This window comes from Panicum virgatum, chromosome 1K (genome assembly GCF_016808335.1).
Source record: "Panicum virgatum strain AP13 chromosome 1K, P.virgatum_v5, whole genome shotgun sequence".
NCBI classification, from domain to species: domain Eukaryota; kingdom Viridiplantae; phylum Streptophyta; class Magnoliopsida; order Poales; family Poaceae; genus Panicum; species Panicum virgatum.
In genome coordinates this window covers 48,301,035-48,327,490 of record NC_053136.1, presented here as the reverse complement: position 1 = coordinate 48,327,490, position 26,456 = coordinate 48,301,035, and the positions used below count along the sequence as shown (strand labels likewise).

General features: G+C 47.3%; 2 protein-coding genes across 4 annotated transcripts; one reads left to right on the top strand and one right to left on the bottom strand.

The window, feature by feature from the left end:
- Positions 1-5,481: 5,481 nt before the first annotated feature.
- On the bottom strand, positions 5,482-7,718 carry LOC120649570 (protein RADIALIS-like 4). 3 transcript variants are annotated; one of them, XM_039926415.1, is made up of 2 exons: positions 7,105-7,718; positions 5,482-5,815 (listed from the first exon to the last, which is right to left on the bottom strand). In XM_039926415.1, coding segments are annotated over exons 1-2 (273 nt in total). In that variant the 5' UTR covers positions 7,377-7,718; the 3' UTR covers positions 5,482-5,814. The 3 variants fall into 3 exon arrangements, with proteins under 3 accessions (XP_039782349.1, XP_039782342.1, XP_039782357.1); XM_039926408.1 differs by having other exon boundaries at positions 7,108-7,718; XM_039926423.1 differs by lacking the exon at positions 5,482-5,815 and adding an exon at positions 6,092-6,441.
- Positions 7,719-16,131: 8,413 nt separating this feature from the next.
- LOC120649561 (U-box domain-containing protein 6-like) lies at positions 16,132-21,803 on the top strand. Its single transcript, XM_039926397.1, has 7 exons — positions 16,132-16,457; positions 16,545-16,679; positions 18,182-18,274; positions 18,759-18,944; positions 19,054-19,161; positions 19,458-20,647; positions 20,782-21,803. Exons 3-7 carry the CDS (start codon positions 18,218-18,220, stop codon positions 21,554-21,556), a joined length of 2,316 nt encoding a protein of 771 aa, XP_039782331.1. The 5' UTR covers positions 16,132-16,457; positions 16,545-16,679; positions 18,182-18,217; the 3' UTR covers positions 21,557-21,803.
- The last annotated feature ends 4,653 nt before the right edge of the window (positions 21,804-26,456 follow it).

Below are 26,456 nucleotides of genomic sequence, written 5' to 3'. Positions count from 1 at the left end.
TCATCACGAGCTGGGTGCTCATTTGGATGAGCACGGAGTGTGGAGAAGGGCGGTCGTTCGCCGGCTCGACCTTGGTGCTGGCATTAGACCCCCGCGCCATGTGGCGGGATCCTGTCTGCAGCAGCACCGAGAGAGACTCGGTCCTGGCGAGGGAGGAGACGGCGGTACACTTCCCTCGGGCCACAGCGGTCGGCTTCCAGGCTTCACATTGAGAGAAAGCCTTGAGCCGACGCCATGTCGCCGCAGGGGAGTCCTGGTGGTTGGTTGAGAGAAAACCTTGAGCCGACGCAGAGGTGTTGTAGGGTGACGTACAGCGGGCGTCTCCGCTGCGCGCCACCGCGCCGACTCTGAGGTGTCGCAGTGGCGACGCATAGCAGGCGCCGCTGCCGTGCGCCGCCGCACCGAGGGCACCGCTGCCTCGACTCTGTGGCATGCGGCGTAGGTGCCGTCATGCCTCTCTTCATCTTCTCGTCGCCGTTGCAGAGGGTGAGCCCAGCCTCAGAAGCCCCACGGACGGCGCCAAATGTCGTGGGCTTTTTTGGGGTACCCACAGCCGGGTGGCGGAACGCACCCGCCTAATCCCAGAGGGAAAGTACTTGGGAAAGTGCTGAGCGATTAGGCCAATCTAGCTTGGGGGCAAGAACACTCGGGGTTTTTGAGTGGTTCGGGCCGCCGGAGCGTAATACCCTACATCCACTGTGAGGTGTATTGCTCTTGGTGTGAACGAGTCTATCCTCTGCCCCGGGGGCCTTGAATCGCCCTTTCTCTAGCGAGCGTCTCCCTTTTATAGACCAAGGGGACGCGTACACAGGCATTCAGACCCTGATAGGTGGGTCTGGCGTGGATATATAGTATATTGCGCAAAAAGCTTTAATGGAGCTACAGCGGTTGAGAATCTCTTCTTGGATACGCTTCATCGCCCTGTCGACTATCTTGACCGAAGGGAGTCTTTATTTGTCCCATCAGCTAGGCGCTCGTTGGGGGCAATGTAGCATGCGGCGTAGTCTGTCGAGGCTACCACGTAAGCGTCATAATAGGCGAAGCCGAGCCGTCATGCCCAACTGGCATAGTAGACTGACATACGCGGCGTGGGCGGCGCCAGCGACTGCATTGTGCGCCTTGGCAACACGCGACCAATAGTGCAACCTGGCAAAAGCCGCCTCGGGCTCTGCTATGGCAGTGCGCACTTCCGCCTACCGCTTTGAATGCGGTAGGTAGGCGTGGCTTCCAGTGGAAGCCACGCGGCTCCGTGCGCGTGCCCGCACTTGTGGACACGTGGCGGCTCCGGACCAGCCCAGGCGGGGTGTCGGATAGTAAATGGGATCCCGGGACCCGGCGGGGATCCGGTACTCCCTAGGAGGTCCGGGGCCCCAGCTGTTTTGGCTGAGGGCTACCTTCTCCGGGACACGCGGCGCCACCGGACCTTCCCCAAGCGGGGAGCGGGTCCGGGCCATTTGCCGGGAGAGTAGGGCTCCGGACCACAGGGGTCCGGCTGCTCGGCCGTCAGTGCGTAGTTAAGGATAACTACGAGACTCTTGCCTAGACACAGCAAGAGGGGGTATCCCAGTCCTGGGGTACCGACAGCTCTTATGTCTTTTTTGAAAAGAAAAAAATTGCCAGGCATGTATTAATAGATGCTCTTACAGTCTTACTAATAGATGCTCTTACAGTCTTACGTCAATTTCACTCCTCACAAGACTCAAATTTTGAGTAAAATGATAAGTGAAAAATTGGAGGGTATTTGTGTAAGTCGGCATATCCTTGAGTCCATCCTCCTTTTTTTTTTGATGGGAGTCCATCCTTCTTGAGACGATAAGGAGCAGAGTGAGATAACTGATGTCTACGAATATTCCCCAAAATTTTTGCAGGGAGTTTGCACCTCTTCTTATCTTGCACCCTAAGCTGTCAGTCGGCAAGGTAGATGCCATCAACATGTCCAACAATCGCAAGTTGAGCCTAGGCGGCCACACTTGAGCAACATGACACAGGAAACGATGGCACTCAAGTTCACGAGAAATTCATGTTCAGGATAACACGTCGCTTTCATCAATCATGGATGCAACGACTGTTTCACTGAATACACCAATGTAGTCCCTAGCTATTCAGGTTTCAGTGTTCGACGACTGTGTACCGAGTTGGATGTGTTAAGCCCATCGTCCCGACACGGAGTCTCTCTCTCTCTCTCTCTCGGTGCACTGGGCCACTTGCCAACGATCTCATCCTCGTCACCAGTGACATGCAAAGCTATTCCCTTGAAAGCACCTGTGATAGTGAATTTGTGATTACTGATTATTGAGCTGCTCATTCTCGTTGCTCTCTACTCACTCCGTCCTGAAATATAGATCATTCTAAGATTTTTCCAACAGATTATAGAGATGGAGAAAAGACTCCCATACCCCTAATTATTAAGCATTGAAACTCTATTTGAGTAACTAAATATGTACTAATTAATGTAGTATGCTCTTTCCCCACCTCCCTCTACATGGCTGCATGCACGTTTTTTTATTGGGAAAGACCTGAAAATTATGTACAATTAAGACGGTTTGATCCACTCTCAACCTAGAATGCCTTATATTTTAGTACAAAATTTGAACTCAAGAATGTCCTATATTTTAGTACGGAGGGAGTACATCTACCATTTGCAAGGTTTTAAATAGCGGGCTATAGTAAATAGCGGCGTATTTTTCCTCGAGGCTAAAAGGCAATAGCGGGCTGTGACAAATAGCGGATTATTACTAAACCATGAAAAATACAAGTAATAGATGCATAAAAATATAGTAATTGGCAAATTTTATAAACATAAATGTTTCTAGGGCTACGGGAACATTAGTTAAGTTGACAATAAAACAAAATTCATACAATCTAATATTCAGTTGTCCAAAAGACCAAATCAGTAGCACTGAGTTAAGTATAAGGCTATAGCGGCGCTAAAACTATAGCAATTAGCGCAGCTATAGCGCAATTTAGTGTCCATAGCTATTATAGCGGCATAAGTACAAATAACGCAGCGGGGACTCCCTAAAAAACTATAGCGGAGCTATAGCGGGGCTATAGCCCGCTATTTAAAACCATGGTAGTATCCGAACTTGGTCCGGGACTTTATGTACACAGTAAATATATATGTTTCCATAGGTAATGATTGAGTTCACCTGCTGTTCCCGTCAAAAAAAAAGACCCCATATCATCTCAAACCTCCAATGACACTCCTTGTGCCTAAAAAGATAGCTCCCTTAGCTTCGACTGAACTAAAACCATATTAAGTTTAATACAAGAAAAAAATACTTAAAATACCATGAAATAGGTTTCTGAGATGCATGATGAAATATATCTTCCAAGTATACATGTTTGGTCTCATGAAGCTTATATATTCATAAAATTGGTAAAATTTAAGATAGTTTAAGCTTATCATCAAGTTAAAAGAGCTTTGTATTTAGGATAGAGCGGGAATAGTATATGTAAGAGAAAAAAGAAACACTTATTAAGTCCTTAAGATCCAAGAAATATTTTGACAAATATGTCAGCCTGTATAATTCCATGAGTAGGCAAAAAGAAAAATCCTAGCCGACGCAACTACGTACTACGGAGTATTTGTACAAACCACGCATGATGCGAGATGTTAGGTTGGTAAGAAATATTATTGTCTGATATGATTAATACTCCTACCAAACACTTATTATTGTCGGCCCACATAAACCACACCCATTATTGTCTGATATGATTAATATATTCCTACCAAACACTCATACGCTACTGTCGGGCGCGCCACAGGTGACAATGGAATCATTTTGGATCACTTTGCAGCAAGATTTTAAATAGCGGCCTATAGTAAATAGCGGCGTATTTTCCCCCGAGGCTAAAAGGCTATAGGGAACTATGATAAATAGCGATTTATTACTAAACCATGAAAAATATAAGTAATAAATATACAAAAATATAGTAATTAGCAAATTTCATAAACATAAATGTTTCTAGGGCTACGGGAACATTAGTTAAGTTGACAATAAAACAAAATTCATACAATCTAATATTCAGTTATCCAAAAGACCAAAACATTAGCACTGAGCTAAATATAAGGCTATAGCGGCGCTAAAACTACGGCAATTAGCGCAGCTATAGCGCAATTTAGCGTCCATAGCTACCATAGCGGCATAAATACAAATAGCGTAGCGGGGACTCTCTAAAAAGGCTATAGCGGAGCTATAGTGGGACTATAGTCCTCTACTTTTTTTTTTGATAATACGTATCTGTATTACTGGGTAAGGAAAACATACGGGTACAAATACGCATGTAGAGGATACAGGGACAGCTGTCCAAGCCAAACAACACAAAGGACCCTGAAAAAAGAAAAATTACAACCACACCCCTGGATCCCTCGCGAACCACCAGTGGTCGAGCTTCTCATCGCCGGTCACCACCGCCGTCGAAGAAGACGAGCGCCCCCGTGAGCTGAAGAAGTCCCATCGCACATCGGCTTTTGTTGGAGTCGAAATAGAAGAAGCCCTCGGCGGTCACGCATCGACCGGGGCTGCGCCCCAACGCCTCCAGCTCCTGGATCTTGGCTCGCCGTTGACGACCGCCGTCGCCACGGGAAACACGAGCCAGATCTAGCCGGCCACCATCTGCAACACCCACAACACACCCCGCATCCTTGACGAAAAGGGCCAGGAACAACATCACCTGAAGGACGACGCAGCTCCAGCCCGGACTCCTGAACAAAAGCTCCCAAACTCGCCGGCGGCACCGGAGTGAAGCACCACCGGGCGAGGAGGAGTTGGAGCATTATTCCACGACGTCGCCGCCGCCACCGCCTCGCCGACAACGCCTGGAAACACAAACCGCAGAGGACCACCGCCCCCACGGCAAACCCTAGCTCCACCATCTACCAATGGCGAGCAAACCCTAGACCTAGAACAACAGAAACCTAGACTATACACATCCGCACGGCGATTCCTAGATCCACCTCCATCTCCGGTGCCAGTCCGGCCACCGGAGAGGAAGGGGATCGAAGGAATCGCCGCCGGAAACGGCAGTTGCTTGCTTTTCTCCCTTTTTTCCTGTAGCAGCGAGAAAGAGAGAGAAGCAGCGAGAATTGTTGTTGGAGACGGGAGACTAACCATGACCATTTGTAATCTTGCTCCGTATCATGGAAAATTGGAAAGGAATATGCATAGATGAAACTTTGATGAAAATTTGTCCGATGTCCAGTGGCTTGTAGCTAGCGACGGATCATGTGGGTCTGTTGCCGTGCTCAGGGGCCAGCCTGCACAGTTCATTGCCAGGTCACCTATCTTTTCTTGGGATGGCCTAGTCACTTGGCCAAGATGACCAGTTTTTCCTCATCATACAGCTGTTGAGTATTGGGACATGAGTTTGGAATCAGGCGAATGCCAGTCTGCGTTATCACATCACCCTGCTCTACAGAAGCAGCAAATAATTCAACACCAAAGGCTTGGCCAGATAGGAAGTTTGGGACAGGGGCAATGAGTACACAAGGAGCCCGCAGATTTATTATCACCAATGCATAGCACACTGCACACCACTGTCAGGTAGTACAATACAGCAAACCGGCCATAACTATGTTACTACTACTGTGTATACTTGTCTACTATCGACAGCTGTCTTTTACACCAAACCTCAAAGATGATATTTTTTTTAGATAACGGAAGACAGAGATGGTATTTGTACACACATAAACTTGGATGTAAGCCACGAAATAGCATAGGTAACATCATCTTTGTAAAGCACCAATAATTGATGCTTCACGCTCTAGGGGCTCTTCCAAGACCACATTCACTGCGGTTTGAGGTACCTCGTCCTGAAACAAGAAATCACAATGCGTCATCATTATCCTTGCCGAATATTGGAAAGTTGGGAAAGCTAAATTTGGTATGCATCCTCATGCAACACAAACCAAAAACCCCACTATTGAAAAGAGCTTTAGACCTGTCATAAAAGGCAAAAAAACTTTAAGGTGGTGGGGTTTCTGTACTGCTTTAATGGCAAAACATTAGGGAAATATGAACAATAGTATGGGGCCACTACTACACAAGGTGCCATACGCATGGGGCCAGGAATGCAAAGGCCACTTCCAGAAAAGAATACCTCAGATTGGCGCTCTAAACTTGCTTATTTGTTTCACAGATAAACATGATTTGGTTGCTCTATTTTACAACAGACTAGTGGCAACAGCACAAATGTACTAGATGTTGTTACTTGCAGAAAAGAATTTTCAGACAAACAAAGACTAACTCCTAGGAGCTTGTATTATGTAGTTAGGCCCTTTCTCAAGATAGTACTGGAGTCCATGAATATTCAATCTTTCCCAAGATGACAAATGTTTAAACTGAAACCAAATTGGATTAGATAGTAGCTGTAATTATCCACTTCGAATGAATGGTGTTGCGAGCCAGGATCTGCTGTGCTGATCATTTATAGTGTATCCTACATTTAATCAGATTTGTAAGTTGCCGTAAAAAGCATGTGATAGGCAACTAAATAAGGAAGAAATAGTTATTTCTAATCAACATGAAGTCTCAATCAACACAGGATACAAAACAGAAGAAAGAGCATACAATTTCATCACAAGTTGGAAGGAATCCTTATAAGAAAAACCTACATCATAAATAAGGTATCATCCTAAAGTGAAACCCTACACTGCAACATAGATAATTCATAGAAAAGGGGTAGCTCGCAGATTCTCGTTTTCCCATCATTTGATTAAAAAATGACACATAAATAAACGTAAAGAAAAATTAATTAACATAACTAAATAATAAGAACCATGGATTTACTTAACTTTTGGAAAACATATGATACAGATAGTCAAGACTGGGCCCACATGTGCATACACTTGGGAAAGCTATAAAAGTATGTCGCATATTAGGTTGAGAAAGATAATCTAGGTGAACAATGGAACACACAAAGTAAGGAATCAACCAAACTAACGACAGCTTCAAACTCAAGTGACTGCATCCAGAAAATAAAAGAAAACACTGTTGCACGTATGACAAGAATTGTGTTTGCGTCATAAACATCATAATAAGGGTTGTGCAATGCCGTGATGCACAGATGGAGCAGTGATGGAGATAGCAATGGATTACTCACTACCTCTTGTCATCATTGGCCTTGCCACATGAACTGCCGTTGCTACTGCTACCACCAGAGCTGCTGCGGTTGGATCCTGGACAGCCTCCTGTAGATTCAATATCCTGCAGGTCCGTCTGCAGCTTGTGGTAGTGCCTCTTCACATCCTCAACTGACTTTCCACCGCCAACTGCCCGTGCAATCTTCTGCCAGCGATCTGGTGTGTCCTTGTCATATATTGCCAGCAAACTCTCAAACAGCTTGTTCTGATCATCTGTCCACGATGAACTCATTATTTTCCTCCCTCTTGTTCGCTTTGCTCAGCAAGAGAAAACACTTCAAGAGAGATATAGGGGCAAGTAACGGCCACCGCTCGGTGCCTGGCTGTTTGTGTTTGTGCATCAAAGAGTAGGGCAACGGTCCTCTTTATATAGAAGGAGAATCGAATAATACCCGTAATGGTGGGGATGGATAGTGCTAACAGTACGGAACAAGTTGGCAAGCTATATAGGAGGAAGCCAAATGAAAAGGTGCAAGAGGTGACATTGTTCCATTAATTGCTTGCATATTAGAAGCTGTAGGGAGGAACCACCAGCACCTAAGGTTTGCTGGGGCAGGGTTTGCTGGGGCAGACAACAGACCTTTAATTTGTTTTATGCGTCAGATCTTCATAGAGATTCTCCTGTGCAGTCCAGAAGTGGTGGGTCACTCTTCACTATTACCTTCAGTTCTCATTCTTGCATCTTGATCAGAAGTTTTCGGCAGATTCTACAAAACTTAGGACATAATAGAAATTATATATAATATGCCTATATAGCGTTTCCTTAATTCGGGAAAGGGGGCTTTTATTAGATCAGAAAGGATAGGGTTCCTTATCTCTTCTCTGTAGATATTATTATTATCCAAAGCATTCACAAAATCCGATGGACAGAGGAAGAAGTTATGAAAAAAAATGGATATATCATTTTGTGGTCAACAAACGAATTGGCCCCCAAGAAAATCAATACCCATCTCAATTATCAGTCTCATTTTAGTGTAATGGTGACAAATTGGATATCTTTGTCCAGAATTTATTCAAGAACAGAAATTTATTGAGAAATGGGCCCTAAGTGAACATGAAAATCTAGAATTTCAGCATTCTAGGAGATGAAAAACACCATCTTTCAGAAAAATCTTAGTAAAAACCAAGAATATATCTTATTAAAAAAATTAAAATATAGCAAATGTCATAATTTATGAAATGGATAAACCAATCTAATCTCTTAAAAAAGTTTGCTATGGTACAAACTTATTCTATGAAGTTGAGCACAATGTTTGGTTCAACTTTTATACAAACTACAGAGAAGGTACCTTGTCGCTTGGTTCTTCATCATTATAGAATAACTCTCTCAAACCAACATAATCCAGAATTTGCATCTCAGCAAAATGATTAATGAATGTTTCTGGCTTAAACTTTGCCTCGAACTACTGCAAGTATCAAACCAAATACAAAGAGGCTGCATGGCAGTAAATCCTGTATTGTTGGACAGATCAAACGTAGCCACTTTCAGTTAGCAGAAAGCAACTAAAGCACAGATAACTCAACAAGGAAATGATTAGAAGACACAACAGGGATATTTTGTGTTATCATGATAGCAATGGAATTTATCTTTATTAATACCGGAAGGAACATAACTCTTCCTCGCTTTTTTAATATTCCTATATACTGAAACATCACTAAGAAAAGATGCCTCAATAAGGCAACCAGCATTAGAAAGTAGCAATTCTTTGTAGGAACCATAGAAGCATCTGTTTCGTCCTGTCCCCACTTTGGATGAGAAACTTGTGTATTTCTCCATATTGATCCTCGTGATTTGTCGATCAAGAACATAGTGCTACAAAATATACATTTTTGCCAGCACCCACACATTTGACTGGGAACACATCTGGAGATCTGCGAGGAATAAAATGGCCATCTTGTTGTCATGACAGTAGAGAGTTCATGCCTAGATTTTCCCCTGAATGTAGGGAATACTAGTTCTACTAAGTCACATCAGAACAATACTAAAGGAGCTTCAGCATATGCGGATCTCCCATGCAATACTTTGAGCTCTCGTGAGGTACAGATAGCCTGAGTTAAAGCACCGGGAGGGAGCCCCACCATGAAAATTGTAGGATTCTCAACCAACTTGATTTTTTTTTTACATATCTAATGATTAGGCCAGATTTGATTCAAATATTCATTTGACTCTTTATTATATCATACCTCCCACAGGCAAAATTATGGCACTGGATTTCTTATTTCAATCTCAAAAACATGGTAATACAATGCTCCCCGAATCTATGTATGAAAATCAATTTTTGTTTTAACTAAAAATACAAGATTCACCACACCATAATGCTGCCATGATATGCACAAAAATACAATATAAAATATGAAAGCAAATAGTTAATAGTTCCGGCCAAACGCACACGCACTTAATCCAAAAGGCAGCAGTGACTTTAGTTTACAAGGTTTAACCTAAGCACTTAAGCAAGTTGGCCCATGCAAAGAGAAGGATTCGTGGAAGGATCTTATAGAAGAATGGGATGTGCTGATTTCCTGATATTCTGATACGCTCTAAACGAATGAAGAGACAGATTCATCTGGGTAAGTAAGTTGTAATCTTATAGAAGAATGGTATCTGATGGTGATGTCATAATAATAGAAGAATCATCAAAACATTGCATCTGAAAGATTGGATTCTTGATGCAAATCGTGCGCTTTCTGAAAGGAAGGGAACCTTTTTTTTCGCGACCGTGCCTGGGCACGTTTTTGAAAGGAAGGGAACCTCGCAGGGAAAAGAAAGTTGATGAAGGATCTGTGGCCTAGGAGCTAAAGAGTGATGCCTAGATAAGATATGATAAAACCACTGTGAGAGGAGGAGGTAACAAAGTGATGGATAGAAAAAGAATAAGATCCAGTTTATCTTCAGAGCCTGACGTTCTTGTGCTTACAGAACAAGTGGCCCGGCTTTTGTAGACAGGAAACTGGTACATGGCTTGGACAATGACAGGCAGCAGAATCAAGCAATGCACAGGAAGAGGAAATCACCCGAATCAAGCTGTTTGAGAAATTTGTTCAGAAAACACTATCAAAGTCTTGTTCACTGAAGAGTGACTCAAGCTCATAATCCTCAAGGTAAAAGCTCCATGAATCACCCCAATCAAGCAAAAGGAAGGGCTCCGATCATCACCATGCATGGAAGCTGCTACGTCAGGGCACACACGCCCTAGCGATTCGCCCGATGTAACACCGCCATCCCTACGCAGGCGGTCCTGCTAAGCAGACGAAGGGCTTAGCCGAGTATGTGGCTGGATCATGGAGTTCGGGTCGCCATCGCCACCCGCAGCGCGCGCGCGCCTGTGCCTCAGAGGCATTCGCACAAACACCTGGCGCCCGGCCCGCGCGTGACGCGTACGAGCAACGGGATGCGTGCTCACCTCACGCTCAAAACGCTTACCTTGAGCGGCTCGAGGAGACCCACGGCGCCTGCGCTGCGCGGCCGCCTCTCCGGACGGCGACGGGGCGGAGGCGGAGGCGGGCGGCGGGGCGAGGGGGAGCCGAAGTGATGCGCCCTCAGATCATTTTCCTTCCCACGCTCACCCACTTGGCCACTTGTCCGTGCGCGGGCGCCGGGCGGGCTCTGGCCTCTGGAGCGGCCTCGTCGGATAAACAGGCCCTGATGGATGGCTAGCGCACGCCTGGGCTCATCCAGCCCAACTGGCAGTCTAATGGGCCACACATGCGGTGCGGGGATGTGGGCCTCCGTGAAGCAGTCACGCGGGCGGACTTTTTTCATTTTTATATTAAAAAAAACAAAATTTCAAAAATATATCAAAAATGGGTGTCTGTCGCCCCCTAATGGGCGACAGGGTGCCTGTCGCCCATCCAATTAGCAACAGGACCTAAATGTAAAAAAAATTTACATTTAGGTCCTGACGCCCAGGGCGCATTAAACAGTGAACTTGTAAAATCGTAGAAAAATTGGAAAAACACAAACTCAACTGTTCTAGATTCTATGAAATAATATCTAAAACTTTTGTTACATAAAATTTTTCATTTGATCAATGTATCTAAATCAAGAAAAATAGTTCTTGTACCTAGAAAAATCTGAAATAATTCATTTGGTCTAGTTGTGCTTATCTAAAATTTACCAAACTTTTTTTATAGCTCTTAGGAAATAAAATAATGGTACTGTAAAAGTTATGGCTTCTAATACTCAGTATAGAAGTATGGATAAATAACTCATTTAAACTAGACATATTGCAATATCTAATTTAAAAACTTATTCTAGAAATGTTTTCTGGGCCTACAATTTTGTACAAGCCTATGCTCACCATATGCAACACTCTGGCCAAAGATGACATGCATCCAAAGGATGGATCTTGAGATTTAAATAAAAGTGCATTAAACTGGTATTTAAAATAGAACAAGATACATTGATCAAATGAAAAATTTTATGTAACAAAAGTTGTATATCTTGTTTCATAGAATCCATAACAGTTGAGTTTGTAATTTTTTTTATTTTTCTAAGATTTTATATCGATTTTACAAGTTCACTGTTTAATGCGCCCTAGGTGTCAGGACCTAAATGTAAAAAAAATTTATATTTAGGCCATGTCGCCAACTGGATGGGCGACAGGCACCCCGCCCCTCACGACAGGCACCCATTTTTAAAATTTTCCTATTCGCATATATTTTTGAAATTTTGTTTTTTTAATATAAAAATGAAGCAGGCCCATGGCGGGCGCGCCACAAAGGGCATGAAGCCAAAGCCCAGCAGCCTGAGGTGGACTCGTTCCACGTCCATCTCTAGTTATTACGATTACGAAACCGGCTCGGGCAAAAACGTCGGTGCTGCTGCTGCGCTGCGGCCTAGCGGTGAATACAAACACAAACATACAAGACACAACCACCGCGATGGACGTTCACATCAATCACATCACATCCCCGAGCAGTTCGTGCAGAGAGCGCAGTGGTGCGTCACAGCCGCGTTCCCCCGTGCCGTGACCCCCTCTATTTTTATTTGCACTGAAACGTTCAGAGGCGATGACGTCGTGATTACGTGACCCCCCCCGTAATTCGTCGCAATTATACGTGTAGTCTTCCTTCTACTTGCCCGGTTCCGGTTCGGACCTGGGACTTAGCCCACGGCTTTGTCGGCTTGTGACTTTTCATCAGAACAAAAAGTACATGGTGCAGCAGCCATCGTTTCTGCCACGACCACGATCGTAGTCGTCGATGCAACAAGAAGATCGGAACTCTCAGACACCACCACCCCGCGCTAAGGAAGAACGCATCCAGCAGCAGCACGTCGTCCATGATGATTATCCCCATTAACCGTAATGATCCTCTTCTCTGTCAGTACGACGTTTTTACAAACCACAAAAGTTTACGTTACTAATGTTAACCGTCAGAATAATCACCGCTCCTGAAGCAGTCGTGCACTGCGGCAGGTGGCGCACCTCTTCGTGTTTGAAAAACTCCAAGTTTGAAGCCTTCGCGAGTGTGCCGTCGTGTTCGTATCTTCCTTTGCGCGTGTTGGCTAGGCTCGCGTAATGGACGCCGGTTTATAAGAAACACCCATTCCAGTTTCCATCGCCATCCTTCCTACACTAAAATCCTACACCGCCGTGCTGTCGTCGCCACCGTTCTACCTTCTCCAGCCGATTGACCCAGCTTTAGGCTCGCGACCAGCTACCATTCGCCGCCGGTGCGAGTGCGACGACGCTCGCGTTCACCTCCGAGCGGGACGAGACGATGCGTGGCTGATGCTTCCCCGGTCAATAAAGGTTGAGCTCGCGCGTGCTCTCCCCACCGCTGCAGGTTCATACGCAACCGCAGCCAGTGGCGGACTCAGGGTGCGTTTAGTTCCCAAAAACGAAAGTTTTTGGGTGTCTTATCAATGTTTGATCAGATGTCGGGAGGGCTTTTCGAACACTAATTAAAAAATTAATTTCAGAACTCATTTGGAAACCGCAAGACGAATCTTTTGAGGCATTTGACCGCATCATTAGCACATGTGGGTTACTGTAGCACTTATGGCTAATCATGCCCTAATTAGGCTCAAAAGATTCGTCTCGTCGTGTACATCCAAACTATGTAATTAGTTTTATTATTTAATTACATTTAGTGCTTCATACATGTGTTTCAAAGGGGAGGTGAAAATTTTTGGGTGAAAATTTTTGGGAACTAAACGGCCCCTCAGAGTTCTTCTAAAGCCTGGGCCAACCTAGCAACTGATAGCAAGTTCATATTGTATTTGACCCAGCTGATCTTTCTCCAGAACATTGGATCAAGAAACTAAGAAGCTCGCTAGCGCATGACACGACCAGGAGCCCGGGCACATGCCCAGGCTAGCCGGGCCTTGGATCCGCCAGTGACCGCAGCGTGCCATCCGTGGCCAGCAAAAAGGTCCCCATGGATTTCCCTTTTTGTGCTACAAGATAGAGGATCGAGACCGTACGTGCCAGTTCCCACGACGCGCCCTCGCGACCTGAACCTGACCTGACCTGACGCTACAATTTTGAAACGCCCGCTCCGGCGATATTCACTGACCGGTCGTGCCGGAGAACGGACGCGCGCATCCGCCGAGGTCAGCGGCCGAGCTGCCCGCCCCCGCGGCGACGGCGACGTCGCCTGCGCGCCCCGTGCTGTGGTCGCGATGAGGTCACTGGCGGGCGCGGCCGGCTGCAGCGTTGAAGTTTGAACGCAGCCGCGTCCTCTTCCTCCCTTTCGCGCGGGTCGTCGTCGTCGTCGTCGTCCTCGAGTCCGCCGAGGCCCCGTCGCTACGCGCCACGAGTACAGACAGCGGCGGGGTCGCGCAGCCGCATGCCGCCCTGATCGCGGGACGGGAGAAAACTGTCGGGGCGATCAAAGAGAGCGCGCCCAGGCCCAGCGGCTACCGTCGACCCGACGCGGACCATGTGCCGCTCGGCGGCGCGGCCATGTTGCGCGCGGGCCGCGTTCACGTGCGCGCGGAGTGGGCGCCGGCGCCGCGCGGCGTGGCCTGAGATCGCTACGCGCGGCGGCCGGCGCCACGCCGGACTACTAGAAGGCGATACGTGTAAGCAGGAACATATGTAAATGGTCACTTTTCGCAAGCAAAAAAAAAAAGATCACGGCGCAAGATCTAGCCAGCACTGCGCTGGGGTGACCGTCGAAGACAGAGGCATCGTGGTCGCGGCCACCTGCCTGCCAACGGCCACCACCCGATGTCCGCGACGGTTGCTGCGACACGGATCGTTCCCGGCGTGCCGGGTCCGTACAGAGGGCGCGCAACGCAGCCGGGAATCTCATCATGGGACGATCAGTGGGAGGAGCTTCCGCCGCGGAGCCAACTACGCGGCCACGTCTCCGCGTCCGCGAGTTGAGCCCGACACCGGGACGGGCCGCCACACACGCCCGTGGAGCGCACGAACGCACACGGAGGCCAGTGCGCATCTCGAAAAGCCCAGGCCTCCTTTTCTTTCGTGGAGCGGGCTCGCCTCACGTCGTCGTCGTGGTGGTATCGGACGACGAGCACGCCGGAGGAGACTGACCGGTCGGTGGAAACGGAGGCGAAAGATTCGATTCGACCGACCACCACCAGCATGGTTGCGGGGGCGGGCCATCCCCTGCCGGGCAACGCCTGGCCCTGCAAGGGCCTGGGCTCGCCGAGAAGATGTTCGCGGCCGGCGTCGGCCTCGCCCTGGCCGTCCCATCCCTCCCACCAGCGCGCGCCTTTCCAGAAAAGAAAGTAGCCGCCGCCGTGGGCTTGTGGTTGTGGCGCACTGCCGGCCGGCGCGCCGTCTTGTCGCTGGAAGCGTCCGACCCCTCCTCCTTCGCGTCGCGAAAACCCTCTGCGTTCCACCACGGGGGAGGAGAGCAGCAGGTCGAGATGCTGCGGCCGGCATGCAGTCTGACCGTGCCCCCGTGTCATCTCGCGCTCACGGTCGCACGTGCCGAGCCGTCGCCTGGCCGCTGGCCGCCTGCCACGCTCTCGGCCGGCTCGCGAACCTCCTCGCCGTTGGTCGTACTCGTACATCGCGCGGTCGTGCTCGTGCGTGCCGTGATCGATCGCTGAGGGCCGTTGGTTCATGACCCAAAAGAGTTTGTTTGTCATGCAATGTTTGTGCCGCAAGGTTTTCGTCCCCCTGTTGATCAAGAGCCTCTTTCATTGGTACGTTTTTTTTCAACGAAGAACCCTACTATGTGACGCAAAGATCTCTTGTCTCCCTGTTGATCGAGAGACCCTTTCATTGGTTTCAAAAGATTTTAGGCCGCCATATCCACGCTAGCTGCATGGCTGGCGGGATTAGGCGCAGTTTGAGGGCCGCCAAAGCTTAAAACTTGGAGCCGATCGAGCCAGCCGCTCACCACCCCACCAGACCAGCTTCCGGAACAAGCCGGCGTATGACGGAAGCTAAGCTCCCCGAGCACAGCTAACCTGCTCCATAAACTAAGCTCTCAAGACTCAAAGACCGGTGAAAGCGAATCTTCTTCTCTGAAGAGGCCGGGCCGGATCGTCTACTCGTCTTAACCTACTGCTCGCTAATCCCGCGACGCAACCCGCCGCTAATCCGTTGCTGTCATGTGACTCGTGTTGTAATTAATTCCCGCGGGGCGCCGGCGCCGGCGGGCGTGCGAGGCATGCCGCGCCGCCGCCGAGCGCGGAGGCGGAGGCCGCCGGGAGGGCTCCCCCGCCCACCTCCGGGTTCCGGGGGTGGGTAGGTGGCCAACTGCCGCGGAGCCGCGTCGGCCATCGCCAGCAGCAGTCGCCACGCGGGCCCCGCCGCCAACACAAGGATCCAATCCAATCTAATCTCTATCTCCACGGTCTCGCTCGGTCGAGCGCGACGGAGGGGGAAAGCAGGGGGCGGGCGGGCGGGGGGCCGAGGAGGTGGCGCCATCGGTGGCGGGCCCCGCAAACCGCTACACCTGCGCGGAGGGAGGCGACGACCTGGAAGGAGCAGGCGAGAGAGGTGGAGTGCGGTGGGCGGCCGGGGAAGAATTCGACACGAGCCCGAAACGAATAAAAACACCAGCGTGCGCGGTGCTCTCCCTGCCCCGTCCCCCCCTCTCTCTCCCTCTCATCATTTCTTCAACGAACCCCGTCGGCCCGTCCACCCTCCCTCTCTCCTCTCCGCGCGGGCGCCATCTTTATCCATCTCCGCTGCTCCAGGTGCGGGTCAGCAGGTGCGAGGGGAACAAGTGAGGAGGAAGCCGTCGGGCCGCCGCCGCCGCCGTCCAGGCGTCCACGATCGGCTGCTCCTCGCGTGCCGGTCCAGGGGGCCACCGGGCTGGCCGGCCATGGTTCGGTGAGCCGGTAGGAATCCTTGCGCTGCGGGCAAAGGAGCCTGTTTTCTCAGTGGTTCGTGGCCTCCCTTCTCCTTCGCTTTCTATGTATACGTCTGGTTCATCTCGTGATTGAGGGAGGGTTTCCATGTTGATGCTCCAGGGTAAGAAAAGGAGGATCCTTTTGGTTACCTGCGGGAACCGTCTGAGTTTCGGAGAGCGCCCTCGGCCTCTGGATTCATTGGCCTGATCGATTCGTCCACCAAGTACGGGGAGATCCTCGCGAGAAGTCGAGAAGGTTGGTTGCCTTCCTCTCAACTTCTGCTCTGTATTATACCAAGGGACTGCTTGATGACTGTTTGTTCGGGTGTTCTGTCCTGTGTCCTCTGCTGCCTTTCCCCCTCTAGTAACTAGCAAGTGCAGAAGATTGTTCTGTTTCTAGAACAGATAAAGATTGCTGTCATTTCCATGGGAGACGGGCTGTCCTGCACTCCTGCTGGCTGATTTTTGTACTTACATCGAGTAACCACTAAACAGAAGGGTCGTTTTGTACCGGTCTCTTACTACTAGTATTTTTTTTCCTGCACGAGTACTCGGCTAGCCTGCCATTTTTGACCCATGGTGTCGAAACAGCCGTATCGTGTCATCTTACTCTATGGAAGTACTTACAAGATGTAATTGATTGGGAATCGTGTTCCATGAATAAATCCTGGTTTATCTAGTTTTTAGTTGCGGCTGGCATAACACCTGCAAGATGCAGTTATGGGTTAATAGAACTAAGTTTTTGTGGCACTGGTGTTGAGGCATGGATAAGTGCAGTTGGTGCCATGCGAAGTCTGAACTCAAAATGTTTGATTAAATACATATTTTGTCAAATTGGTTTTAGAATACTTTTCTTTAGGCCAAAAAAGTCCAAATGCTTATTGCTATTTTTTTATACAATACACAAATATTTTTGATGAAACAGGAGATATTAAATAGGATACAGTACACAAATATGGATAGTACATATCAACACCTATGTATTGCCTCAAGGAGATAAATTATTGCAGTGCATATACACTTAGCTCAAACTCTATTAATTCAGTCTCAATATGCAACAGAAAAATATTATGTTCATAAATTAGTCGCCTTTGACCAATGGTTGGGAGTTCAACTGAAATAAATCACATTTGGTTCTTTTTAATTGTTTCAATGCTAGAAAGAGCTAAAGCAGATTTTGACCAATTAATTGACTTCCGCCTATGTTGGGTGAATGGGACTAGCACCCCCTCCATTTAGCCATGGATCACAGGATCTCAGTGTATTGACTTTTGGGTTATCGAATGCTAATGTTGACCTTTGTTCAAAATGCTATTTAGGTGGGCAGTTGACTCTGTAAGATGCGTTTAGTTCCATAGTTGACAACTTGCCTATAGCAGATTGAACTGTGAATTATCGATGTTAGATAATTGAGGCCTCTAGATAATTGCTATAAACATTGATAGCATGAACCCTGATATTTTATTTTTGTTTTGGCTCAGGATAAAGGTAAATAATATAAGTCAAACATTTTACACGATGCAGATGATGCAAAGCAAATTTGTTTTTCTCTTGTTACGGAGCCATCATATCCTTTTATATTAGACATTTTTGTTTGACTTAACTATTCTATCCTTCATAAGTGGCAAGCAACTAACCATTCAGTCATGACTGTACTTGTATCTGATATGATTTTAACAACCTTATTTGGTGTCCTCGTAAGACTAGATTCCTCAGGATTTTTGCTCCGGATCCTTTCTGACATTTTGATATTTTCAGGACTGCTGAGATCAAGATTGGCAACCTCTTTTGTGGATGGCAAACAGAAACAATGAAGTGATGGGTATTTCTCAGTGCAAATCTTGCCCAAAGGTAAATTATTGTGCCTCTTTCTTCGCACTATTTCTTTCATTTTCCATTCTAACATGAACTGTATGTTCACGTGCCACTAGTATGCAAGTAGAAACACTCTTTGCGACTTTGCCTATGGTGACATGTCATGTTCCTTTTCGTTATGCTAATGTTTGCTTCTGTGTCATGGCTGATCATGCAAATTTAAACACAAGTAAACTGTTGGATTTGTTACACGATATCTCCTGCCAGTTCTCAGTTAAAGACATGAGAACAGCCGTTAAACAACACAAATCCTTGCGTTTGAATGTCTAGTGATCTGACATTCAAGAGGAGCTCATTTTTACCAAGTTTTTTTTTTGTCTATGATTTCATTTCATTGCTGGAAGCTTGATTCATCTTTTAGATTATTCTTATAGATCTGTTTGGCTGGATGTGTAAATTTCAAGTTTGTTCTTTCCATTATTGTTGATGTGATTCTTGTTTCACTGTTTTGCTCTTTTAGGTTCATAGCTCAATGTGTAATGAGCTGACAATGATGTTGGATAAGGTTTCTTCTATTCTTCCGTCAATAGAGGCAGCTCGACCAGGTTGTAAAGCAGGCATACAGGAATTATGCAACTTATATAATGTTGTTGAGAAAGGGAAACTCATAATTCTACACTGCATTGAGTGTAGTAAGCTCTACTTGGTACGTTGTCTTGATGGAAACTAAATATTCTGCTATCCTATCTATATCTATATTGTTTTATTTTTTTTTTAAGAAAAATGCTTGATGATTTTGGATATCCATGATTCAGGCTATTACTGGAGAGACGATTGTAGCAAGATGTGAAAGGATCAGGGACTCACTTAGGCGGAGCTTGTTCCTTATTCAGAATATGGTTCCACCAGCACTTGCTAATCAGGTTAGCTGACGTGGTTTGCTGTTTTAGTCTATTTTATCTGTTCCAGTTAGTTCAATTTTTGCTACTATCAGTTTCAAGGAAAATGATCGGCTTGTCCACTTGCCGCATTATGTTCTAATAGCTTATAGAACAAAGTATCATGCATGCATTTTACCTGCTGTGAGCTACAACTCAACCAGAATGTGCTTATATTCACTTGTAGGCATTCTGTGGGCCTATGCATAAGAATATATTGCTTCACCATTTAAGTTCATGTATTGCAATTTGTTTCATTGTTATTACATTACTGCATACAGATTGTCGAAGTTCACGATGATCTCCGGGATGTCAAATTTGTTCTTGATCCAATGGAAGAAGAGGCTGGCAAAGCCATTTTACAGATGCTCCGGCAGTCCGACGCAAGTGAAGAATTAGAACTTGAGACATTCCTGCAGGCTGCTTCAAAGTTGGACCTGACATCTCCTAAAGCTCTCTTAATTGAAAGACGAGCAATCAAGAAACTGCTTGACAAGGTTAATGGTAATGATCCAAAAAAGGAGGGGGTCCTTAAATTCTTTCTGTACCTTATTAAGAAGTATGGAAAGAGCATCAGATCAGAGACTGGTGAACGGAATGAGAATATACAATCTGAAAGTCAATCTTCTCCAAGCACAAATTCCAGTGATGTCAGCCCTCCTGAAAAGTGCTACACACCAACGGACTTTCAGATTTATGAGGATCACAATAGTATGTCTGGAGCCGCTACTCCACCTGCAGAGTTCTGCTGCCCAATATCAACAAAGCTAATGCGTGATCCTGTTATAATAACATCTGGACAGACTTATGAAAGAGAAAATATTGAGAGATGGTTCAATGAAGGATATGATACTTGTCCTAGGACACAGATAAAGCTAGAGAACTTCTCCATGATCCCAAATACCTGCATGAGAGATCTCATTTGCAATTGGTACAAAGAGCATGGTTTTACGCTTTCAGATTTTATTCCTCCAAGTGAAAGTGCTTACAGTTACTTACCAGAGCAATTGCATGGTTACTCTATGTCAAGTTTGCACAATGTTTCTGTACCTCTCATTGCTGGAAAGGACAACAGTTTTGTTATTGACAACAGCAATACATCTTTTGCATTGTCTGATGCCAGTTATGTCTCTAATGCATCCCATGTTAGGGACATGGAGAATTCAAAAGATATTTCTCAGTTCTCTTGGAACGCTGACTATCAAAAGTATCTGTCGTTCCACAACTTCAACCAGGAGATGTTCCTGAGGTTCTTTCATGAGCTTTCCATGCTCCCATTAGAACTCCAAGACAATTCAATTAAAGATCTGAAGAATGTTCTTGATTATGAAAATGAGGTTTCATACGTTATGGTTTCAAATGGATTTGTAGAAGCATTCCTTGAATTCTTGAGAAATGATACTGGCAGCCACAGTGTCCAAGCTCAGAAAGCTGGATTTCAATTTTTTCTTGCTTTCCTTTCCAATAGCAGGTAAGATCACTTATTCTTCTAAATCTGCACGATCACTTTCTTACTTAACGTTAGGGGTTCAGTAGCATCTTTGTGTTTCCAACTTTATGATATTTCATGAGATTATTTTCAAACATATCTTTTCTTACATGTAGGGCTAAGGTTCCATCTATGAACGAAGAAGCATTTCATCTGATCATATCCTTCCTTGACTCTGAGTTAAAAGTTGAAGCTTTGTTGACACTACATGAGCTGGTTCGGCACTTGAGCAGTCCAAGGTCTCATGTGATGGCCTCTGTTGTTACTCCTCCATTGTTCAAAATACTGGCATCTGAAGATACTGAAGGGCTTGAACTTGCCCTGAAGATTATCTGCGAGCTTTCATGCGATGCTGATATAAGATCTTCTCTAGTGTCAATGGGAATAATCTCGAAGCTTGTTCCCATTTTCTCTGAAGGAAACTTCGTTGAGTGCTGTTTGGAGATTTTACGGAACTTATGTGACATGGAAGAAGGTGCAGCTCGTATTACAAGAACCAACCGGTGTCTTGCTTCTGTTGCAGAATATCTGGACATAGGAAGCCCTAAAGAACGAGAGCATGCAGTGGTTATCCTTCTGGAAATATGTTCCCGTAGCATCGAGGACTGTCTACTTGTAATGAAGGAAGGTGTGATCCCCGCCCTAGTGGACTTGTCAGTGAATGGAACCGAAGAAGCCAAAAGCTGTTCGATCAAGCTGCTTCATCTTCTCAGGGACATGAGGCGAAGCGACCAGTTCACTAACTCATGTTCACAAGAAGTGGCTGCCACGGACGTGGTACAGGATGCCCCCGACAACTCTGTTCACAAGCAGCCTGTATCAAAGTCATCCCGGTTTTTCCAAAAAAAGTTGAACATCTTCTCGAAACCTCGGTCACTCACACTGTTTTGAGAACTGGCAAAGTTTGCTGGAGCTGGTAGTCCTTTTTAGTGGAAAGTGAGTAGTCCTTGACTCCTTTGTACATGGTATGAAACTAACCACCTTCTGTATAGTTTGGTAGTGGTTGTATCGTCCGAGTGAAATGCTTGATGAGATGATAGTTTTTCATCCTCATGTATTTCAGTAGAGTTTCCTAGGTTGTTATGGCACCTTTGGTGTGCGCACAGTCGGTAAGATATAGCGGTTCTTTTGGCGGGAAGTTTGCTGTTGTGTACTCCGCTGTTTCCAAGCAGTGGCGAAGCCAGCCCAGAAAATGACCTAGGGCGGACTTTTACGATAAATTTTTTGCACGACTAGAGCGAGACGCCGAGACTTGTTGCCCGGTTGCAGGCGCCCACGCCGGCGGCGCACGGGATCTGCTGTCGCCACTGACGGGCGCCGAGATGGGGCTGCTGAACGGACGGGCGTGGAGTGGCATCGCGCAACGGCATCGACACGCCAGCGTGAGCGCCTGAGCGGGACTGCAGGGGGTAGATGGTGAATTGCCAAAATTGGCAGCGGCATCTGGTGGCAAGAAGATGTAGTGCTGGGTTGGGGCGCTAGGTTGAACCACTTAAGAGGCCGCAGCCCACTCGACCTCGCATTCGGAGGGCGCCACCGCACCGTCATGAGCCCCTGCCGGAGTTGAGAACAGGTATATTATCAGCACCCACGAACCAGAGAAAGCATCTCCTACTATGGGCCGCCGCACCAGGAAGCCTAGTGTCTGTCTTGGCGCGAATGGGTTCGCTAGATGTGCCTGCGCGCACGTATCAGGCCAAACCCATGTAAATGCAAGAGAGTCGCTAGTTAAATACTGAGTGCGTGCGAGGAGAAATGGTATCGAACAATTTGTTTGAACTCTTACTCCTTTCTCAAGTAACATATTGTGCGGAAGCCAATTTCCTGTTCTCTTATGTTCTTCCTATGTTTTTCAGATCCATCCTTCTTCTCTTTTCCTGCTACCTCTACTGTTAACAAATATACTCTAGACTTCACTTAGAGAGACCTAGGGCGGCCGCCCTGCTCGCCCTAGTGGTGGCCCTGCCACTGTTTCCAAGATACCTGCAAAGCCTGAATAGAAGCTTGTTTTCGCTGAACAAGTTTGTCCCCCTCCAAGACCTAGTCCATATTTTCCCCATCAATCAACTTGATGGTTGGCTGAAAGTACTGCCCTTGCAACTTACAGTAACTGATATGGCATACAAGCATGCTGTGTGCGCTCTGAATTTTGCTCCGGAGCATCTCCATTCCTGCCCAGAAAGTTCATCGACGATCTTGTCTCTTCCGGGACAAAGGGGAACAGACCTCCCGTTGGCGCCCATCTCCTCCCAATTATGCTCACATGGGGGGCTACATCTCCATCTCCATCCGAGTCAGGTCGGAGCATTTCCCCTTCCCCGGCAGACGAGACGATCCATCCCTTGCCTCCCACCCTTTCGCCCAGGTGCAGCGCACGGAGTCCGGCCACCCATTTCTTCAGTGCCAAGGCAGCATCATGAAGCTCATGACCTCCCACTCCCGGGTGGAGTGGTTCGAAGCAGTAGATCGCCATGCCCCCGTACATGATCCGGAACACCGCCCGTTTCGTCGCCTGTGCCCGATCCCCGTCTGATGATCTCGCCTATGCTTATCGATCACCTGCCGCTGGTCTAACCTGTCTCATCGATCTCAGCTGACGATGCCACGACGGACACCCTTCGTCGAATCATCGTGAAGCATCACACTACTCTGATCAGCGCTCTGTTTTGTGACCTGTAACCGCATGGGCATCGAGTATTAGTGCAGAGACTAGCGGTGTTCGCCGGGACCGAGGCATCATCCGCCGGCGCTGCCCCGACCCGGCGACCCCCGAGCTCAGCTCACACGCCTCCCACCGGCTCTAGCTCGATCTACAAGTCTCCAGCTGCTCGCTGTCCCCTTCAGGCAGGCATCCGGCGGTGTGTGTGTGTGTGTGTGTGTGTGTGTGTGCTGGCCAAGCCGGAGCTTTCAGCCTGGATCGCAGCCACGCCACAGGCTTTACCGATCCCTGACACGCCTGCCTACCGTCCTACGCTACGCGTCGAGATCCTGCAACCAATGTCTCCTGCTCTCTGCACTTGAAGTCGCGTCGCGCCCTCCCCGATCCCGATGGCACCATGGCAGCTGGATCGCACGCAGGACGCCGGCGGGTCTCTCTCCATGTCTCCATCAGCGCGCGACGGGCGCCCTCGTAGTCTGCTGGCTGCTGCTACTTCCTTTTCCAATTTCCATAGTGGCCTAGCCTAGTGGACGCCGCCGCGCCTCGCTTCCTTTCTAGCCCCGCCCCCGCCCAGGTTCGGTGCATTGTGTGCCCAACGGGGGCATGGCCGGGTCCCTTTCCCTGCTCCGCCTGCCTGGCTTGCCCTGCCCTTCCGAGGCTGCGAGTGGCAGGGGGACGCTGCGCGGCGGCGGCAGGTCAGCGACCTGCCTGCCGCTGAGGACGACGCGACGGGCTCCTGCAGATCAGGAGATGCTTAGCTTCCGATGGCGAGGACTCACCGGGGCTCGGGGGCGCGCCGCATGGGCTGTGATCAATGTTCAATGATCATCGGATGCACGGCGGGTTGGCGATGGTGTGGCGCAGGCGCGGAGACCCATGATGCTCGGTTGCTGGGTGAGTAGTGACACGGCTGAGGCTGATGTGGGCAAGCCAATTGCTTTGCCGACACCCACACCCTGTTCAGATAAATCTTGGCATTCAGGGTCTCGTAATCTACATTTTGTATGTTTTTTTATTGTTTTTCGATAGCAGGGCGTTCAGTAGTCGGGTATTGCTGTAGCACAAAACAGCTTTGGAGGAAGCTTGTCTTGAAATTTCCATGGCACACTTGGTTTTTCTAGTTCAGCGGTTTTGCCAGGACCCCTTTTATGAAAGCTGTGACGCGAGTAAGATAGGCTCATTCTGCCCACTTGCGTGAACACGCATTTAGATTTCAGATGGATATGTGCTGACTGCTGACTACTGAAGACTACGAGTCCGCCATTGCGAACTGGTCGGACCCTTGATCGAAGAACTATCTGAACTGAAATGGCGATGCGAACATTTTTTTTTGAAAGACCAATGTGAACAGTTTTTTGGAACTTGTATGTTTTCCATTTCAGCAGTTGGAGGCCCCTGTTCCTTTTGGCCGTGACATTGTACCTTGCCCTTATCTTCCCAGCTCCAGCTGTGGCGAGGCCAAAAGGCGCATCGGACAGAAGAGAGCCACCTGAAAGTGAAGCAGATGTAGATGCCCCTCGAGATCACAGGGCGGGCCTATTTCGGATTGGAGGCCAACAAGCTTGACGATGACCAGATGCTGCTGCCTGCATGCTCCTTATGATTGCCCCTTGTAGGTTTCCCTTGCAAGCTTCATTGTCTCCTAAAAATCCGATAGCTTCATCATTAATCAAATAGACAGTTGAGCACATTTCCAAAAAAAAGTAGTCAGTTCAATACATCTTTTAAAAAAGTTGGTTATTAATAACAGTATTCTTGTGCTACTCCAGGATGAATAACTGACATGTGGGATCTAGGGCCATATGTATATAAATTTTAATTGGAAATCTATAAACAGCGCACAAATCGAGTATTATGTTCTCAATAGTCTTGAATCTCGAATTCGAGCGGTAGACACCCGTGCATAGGGTTTTTGTCGCTCTACATCATATCAGGTGTAAGTTTTTTTTTTGAAACGAACCAGACAGGAGAGCTGCCGATTATATTAAAAAGAAGATAAAAGCTCAGATTGAGCAATACAACAAAAAGAAAAACGCAAACAACCCAACACCAAACCTCTCAACAAACATATCACACCACTCAACACACACCGCCAAATATCAGGTGTAAGTTCAGTGTCTAAGATCCCATTATTCAGCACCATATCAGGTTTGTTTGTTTCTTTCTCGGTACATGTACACTGAATCTAACGCTAAAGAGCTCTGTTTGCGAGTGGATACCCCAACAATCAGTGTAATGCTGGTCTTCAAATCATGTCCACTCAGATTCACCCAAGTCATTTTTTTCCGACAGAAAATGGGACTGTAAAGTTGAGGTTGCTGCGGTGCCACCGTGCCAAGTTGACACTGCATCAGAACAAAAGTTCGAGTGCCCATGATAAATGAAGCAAGGTGAGGTGCATCGATAAACAGGAGATGATGAGGCTACTAACAACCTCTGGACTCTGGAATAATCCAGTCGGTTTCAATCAAAGTCCTGGGAAAAGGATAGTGCTCGATCCATGTGTGATGGGAATGCTAATGACACAACTCTGGTCTCTTTTGAGGGATAGCCTAACAAGAGTTGGTGACAAGGAGATGCAACAAAGCAGAGAGGGGTGGTGGAGACGTCTTAATACCCTATTAGTTGTTCTTCCATGATCCACCAAAATCATTAGTGCTTTTTTTTTGTCTGTTCATGTATTAAGGTGCATGGACCGAATCTTATAGATATCTCACATGTACTCACTCCTTTATGCAGGACATTAGGATTTGAAAAAGACAGACATTGTAAGATTTGACCAATAATTAGTTAAATTATATGCATGATTAGTTTCTAAAAGTTCTACCATCAGATTCATATTTCACAAATCTTCAATATGATATTGACTTTTAACAATTGATAATGCATTCTGAGACAAACTAATGGTCAAATTTTGTTTCAGAAAGACTTTTGGAATGAATAAAGTTCATGTGTGTGCTTCATCTGCTGACTGCTGTACTTCTTCCAGGTGCTATTGCTCTCAGCTTTCTACAGGCCCATTCATCCAGCGCGCTGGCCTCTCCCCAGTCCCCACAGACGCCGTCGTCCTACCATCTGTCCACCGGATGAGCACGCCACTTGGACGGGTGGACCAGAGGCGCTGGGTTAGCT

What these genes read in the sequence shown, in the direction of transcription:
- LOC120649570 (XM_039926408.1), bottom strand. Translation starts at nt 7,376, where the DNA reads ATGAGTTCATCGTGGACAGATGATCAGAACAAGCTGTTTGAGAGTTTG. An exon ending in AAGGCCAATGATGACAAGAG is followed by an intron (nt 5,816 to 7,107) that starts GTAGTGAGTAAT and finishes TTCTTGTTTCAG; the next exon opens with GACGAGGTACCTCAAACCGC.
- LOC120649561 (XM_039926397.1), top strand. Translation starts at nt 18,218, where the DNA reads ATGGCAAACAGAAACAATGAAGTGATGGGTATTTCTCAGTGCAAATCT. An exon ending in CACCAGCACTTGCTAATCAG is followed by an intron (nt 19,162 to 19,457) that starts GTTAGCTGACGT and finishes TACTGCATACAG; the next exon opens with ATTGTCGAAGTTCACGATGA. An exon ending in GCTTTCCTTTCCAATAGCAG is followed by an intron (nt 20,648 to 20,781) that starts GTAAGATCACTT and finishes TCTTACATGTAG; the next exon opens with GGCTAAGGTTCCATCTATGA.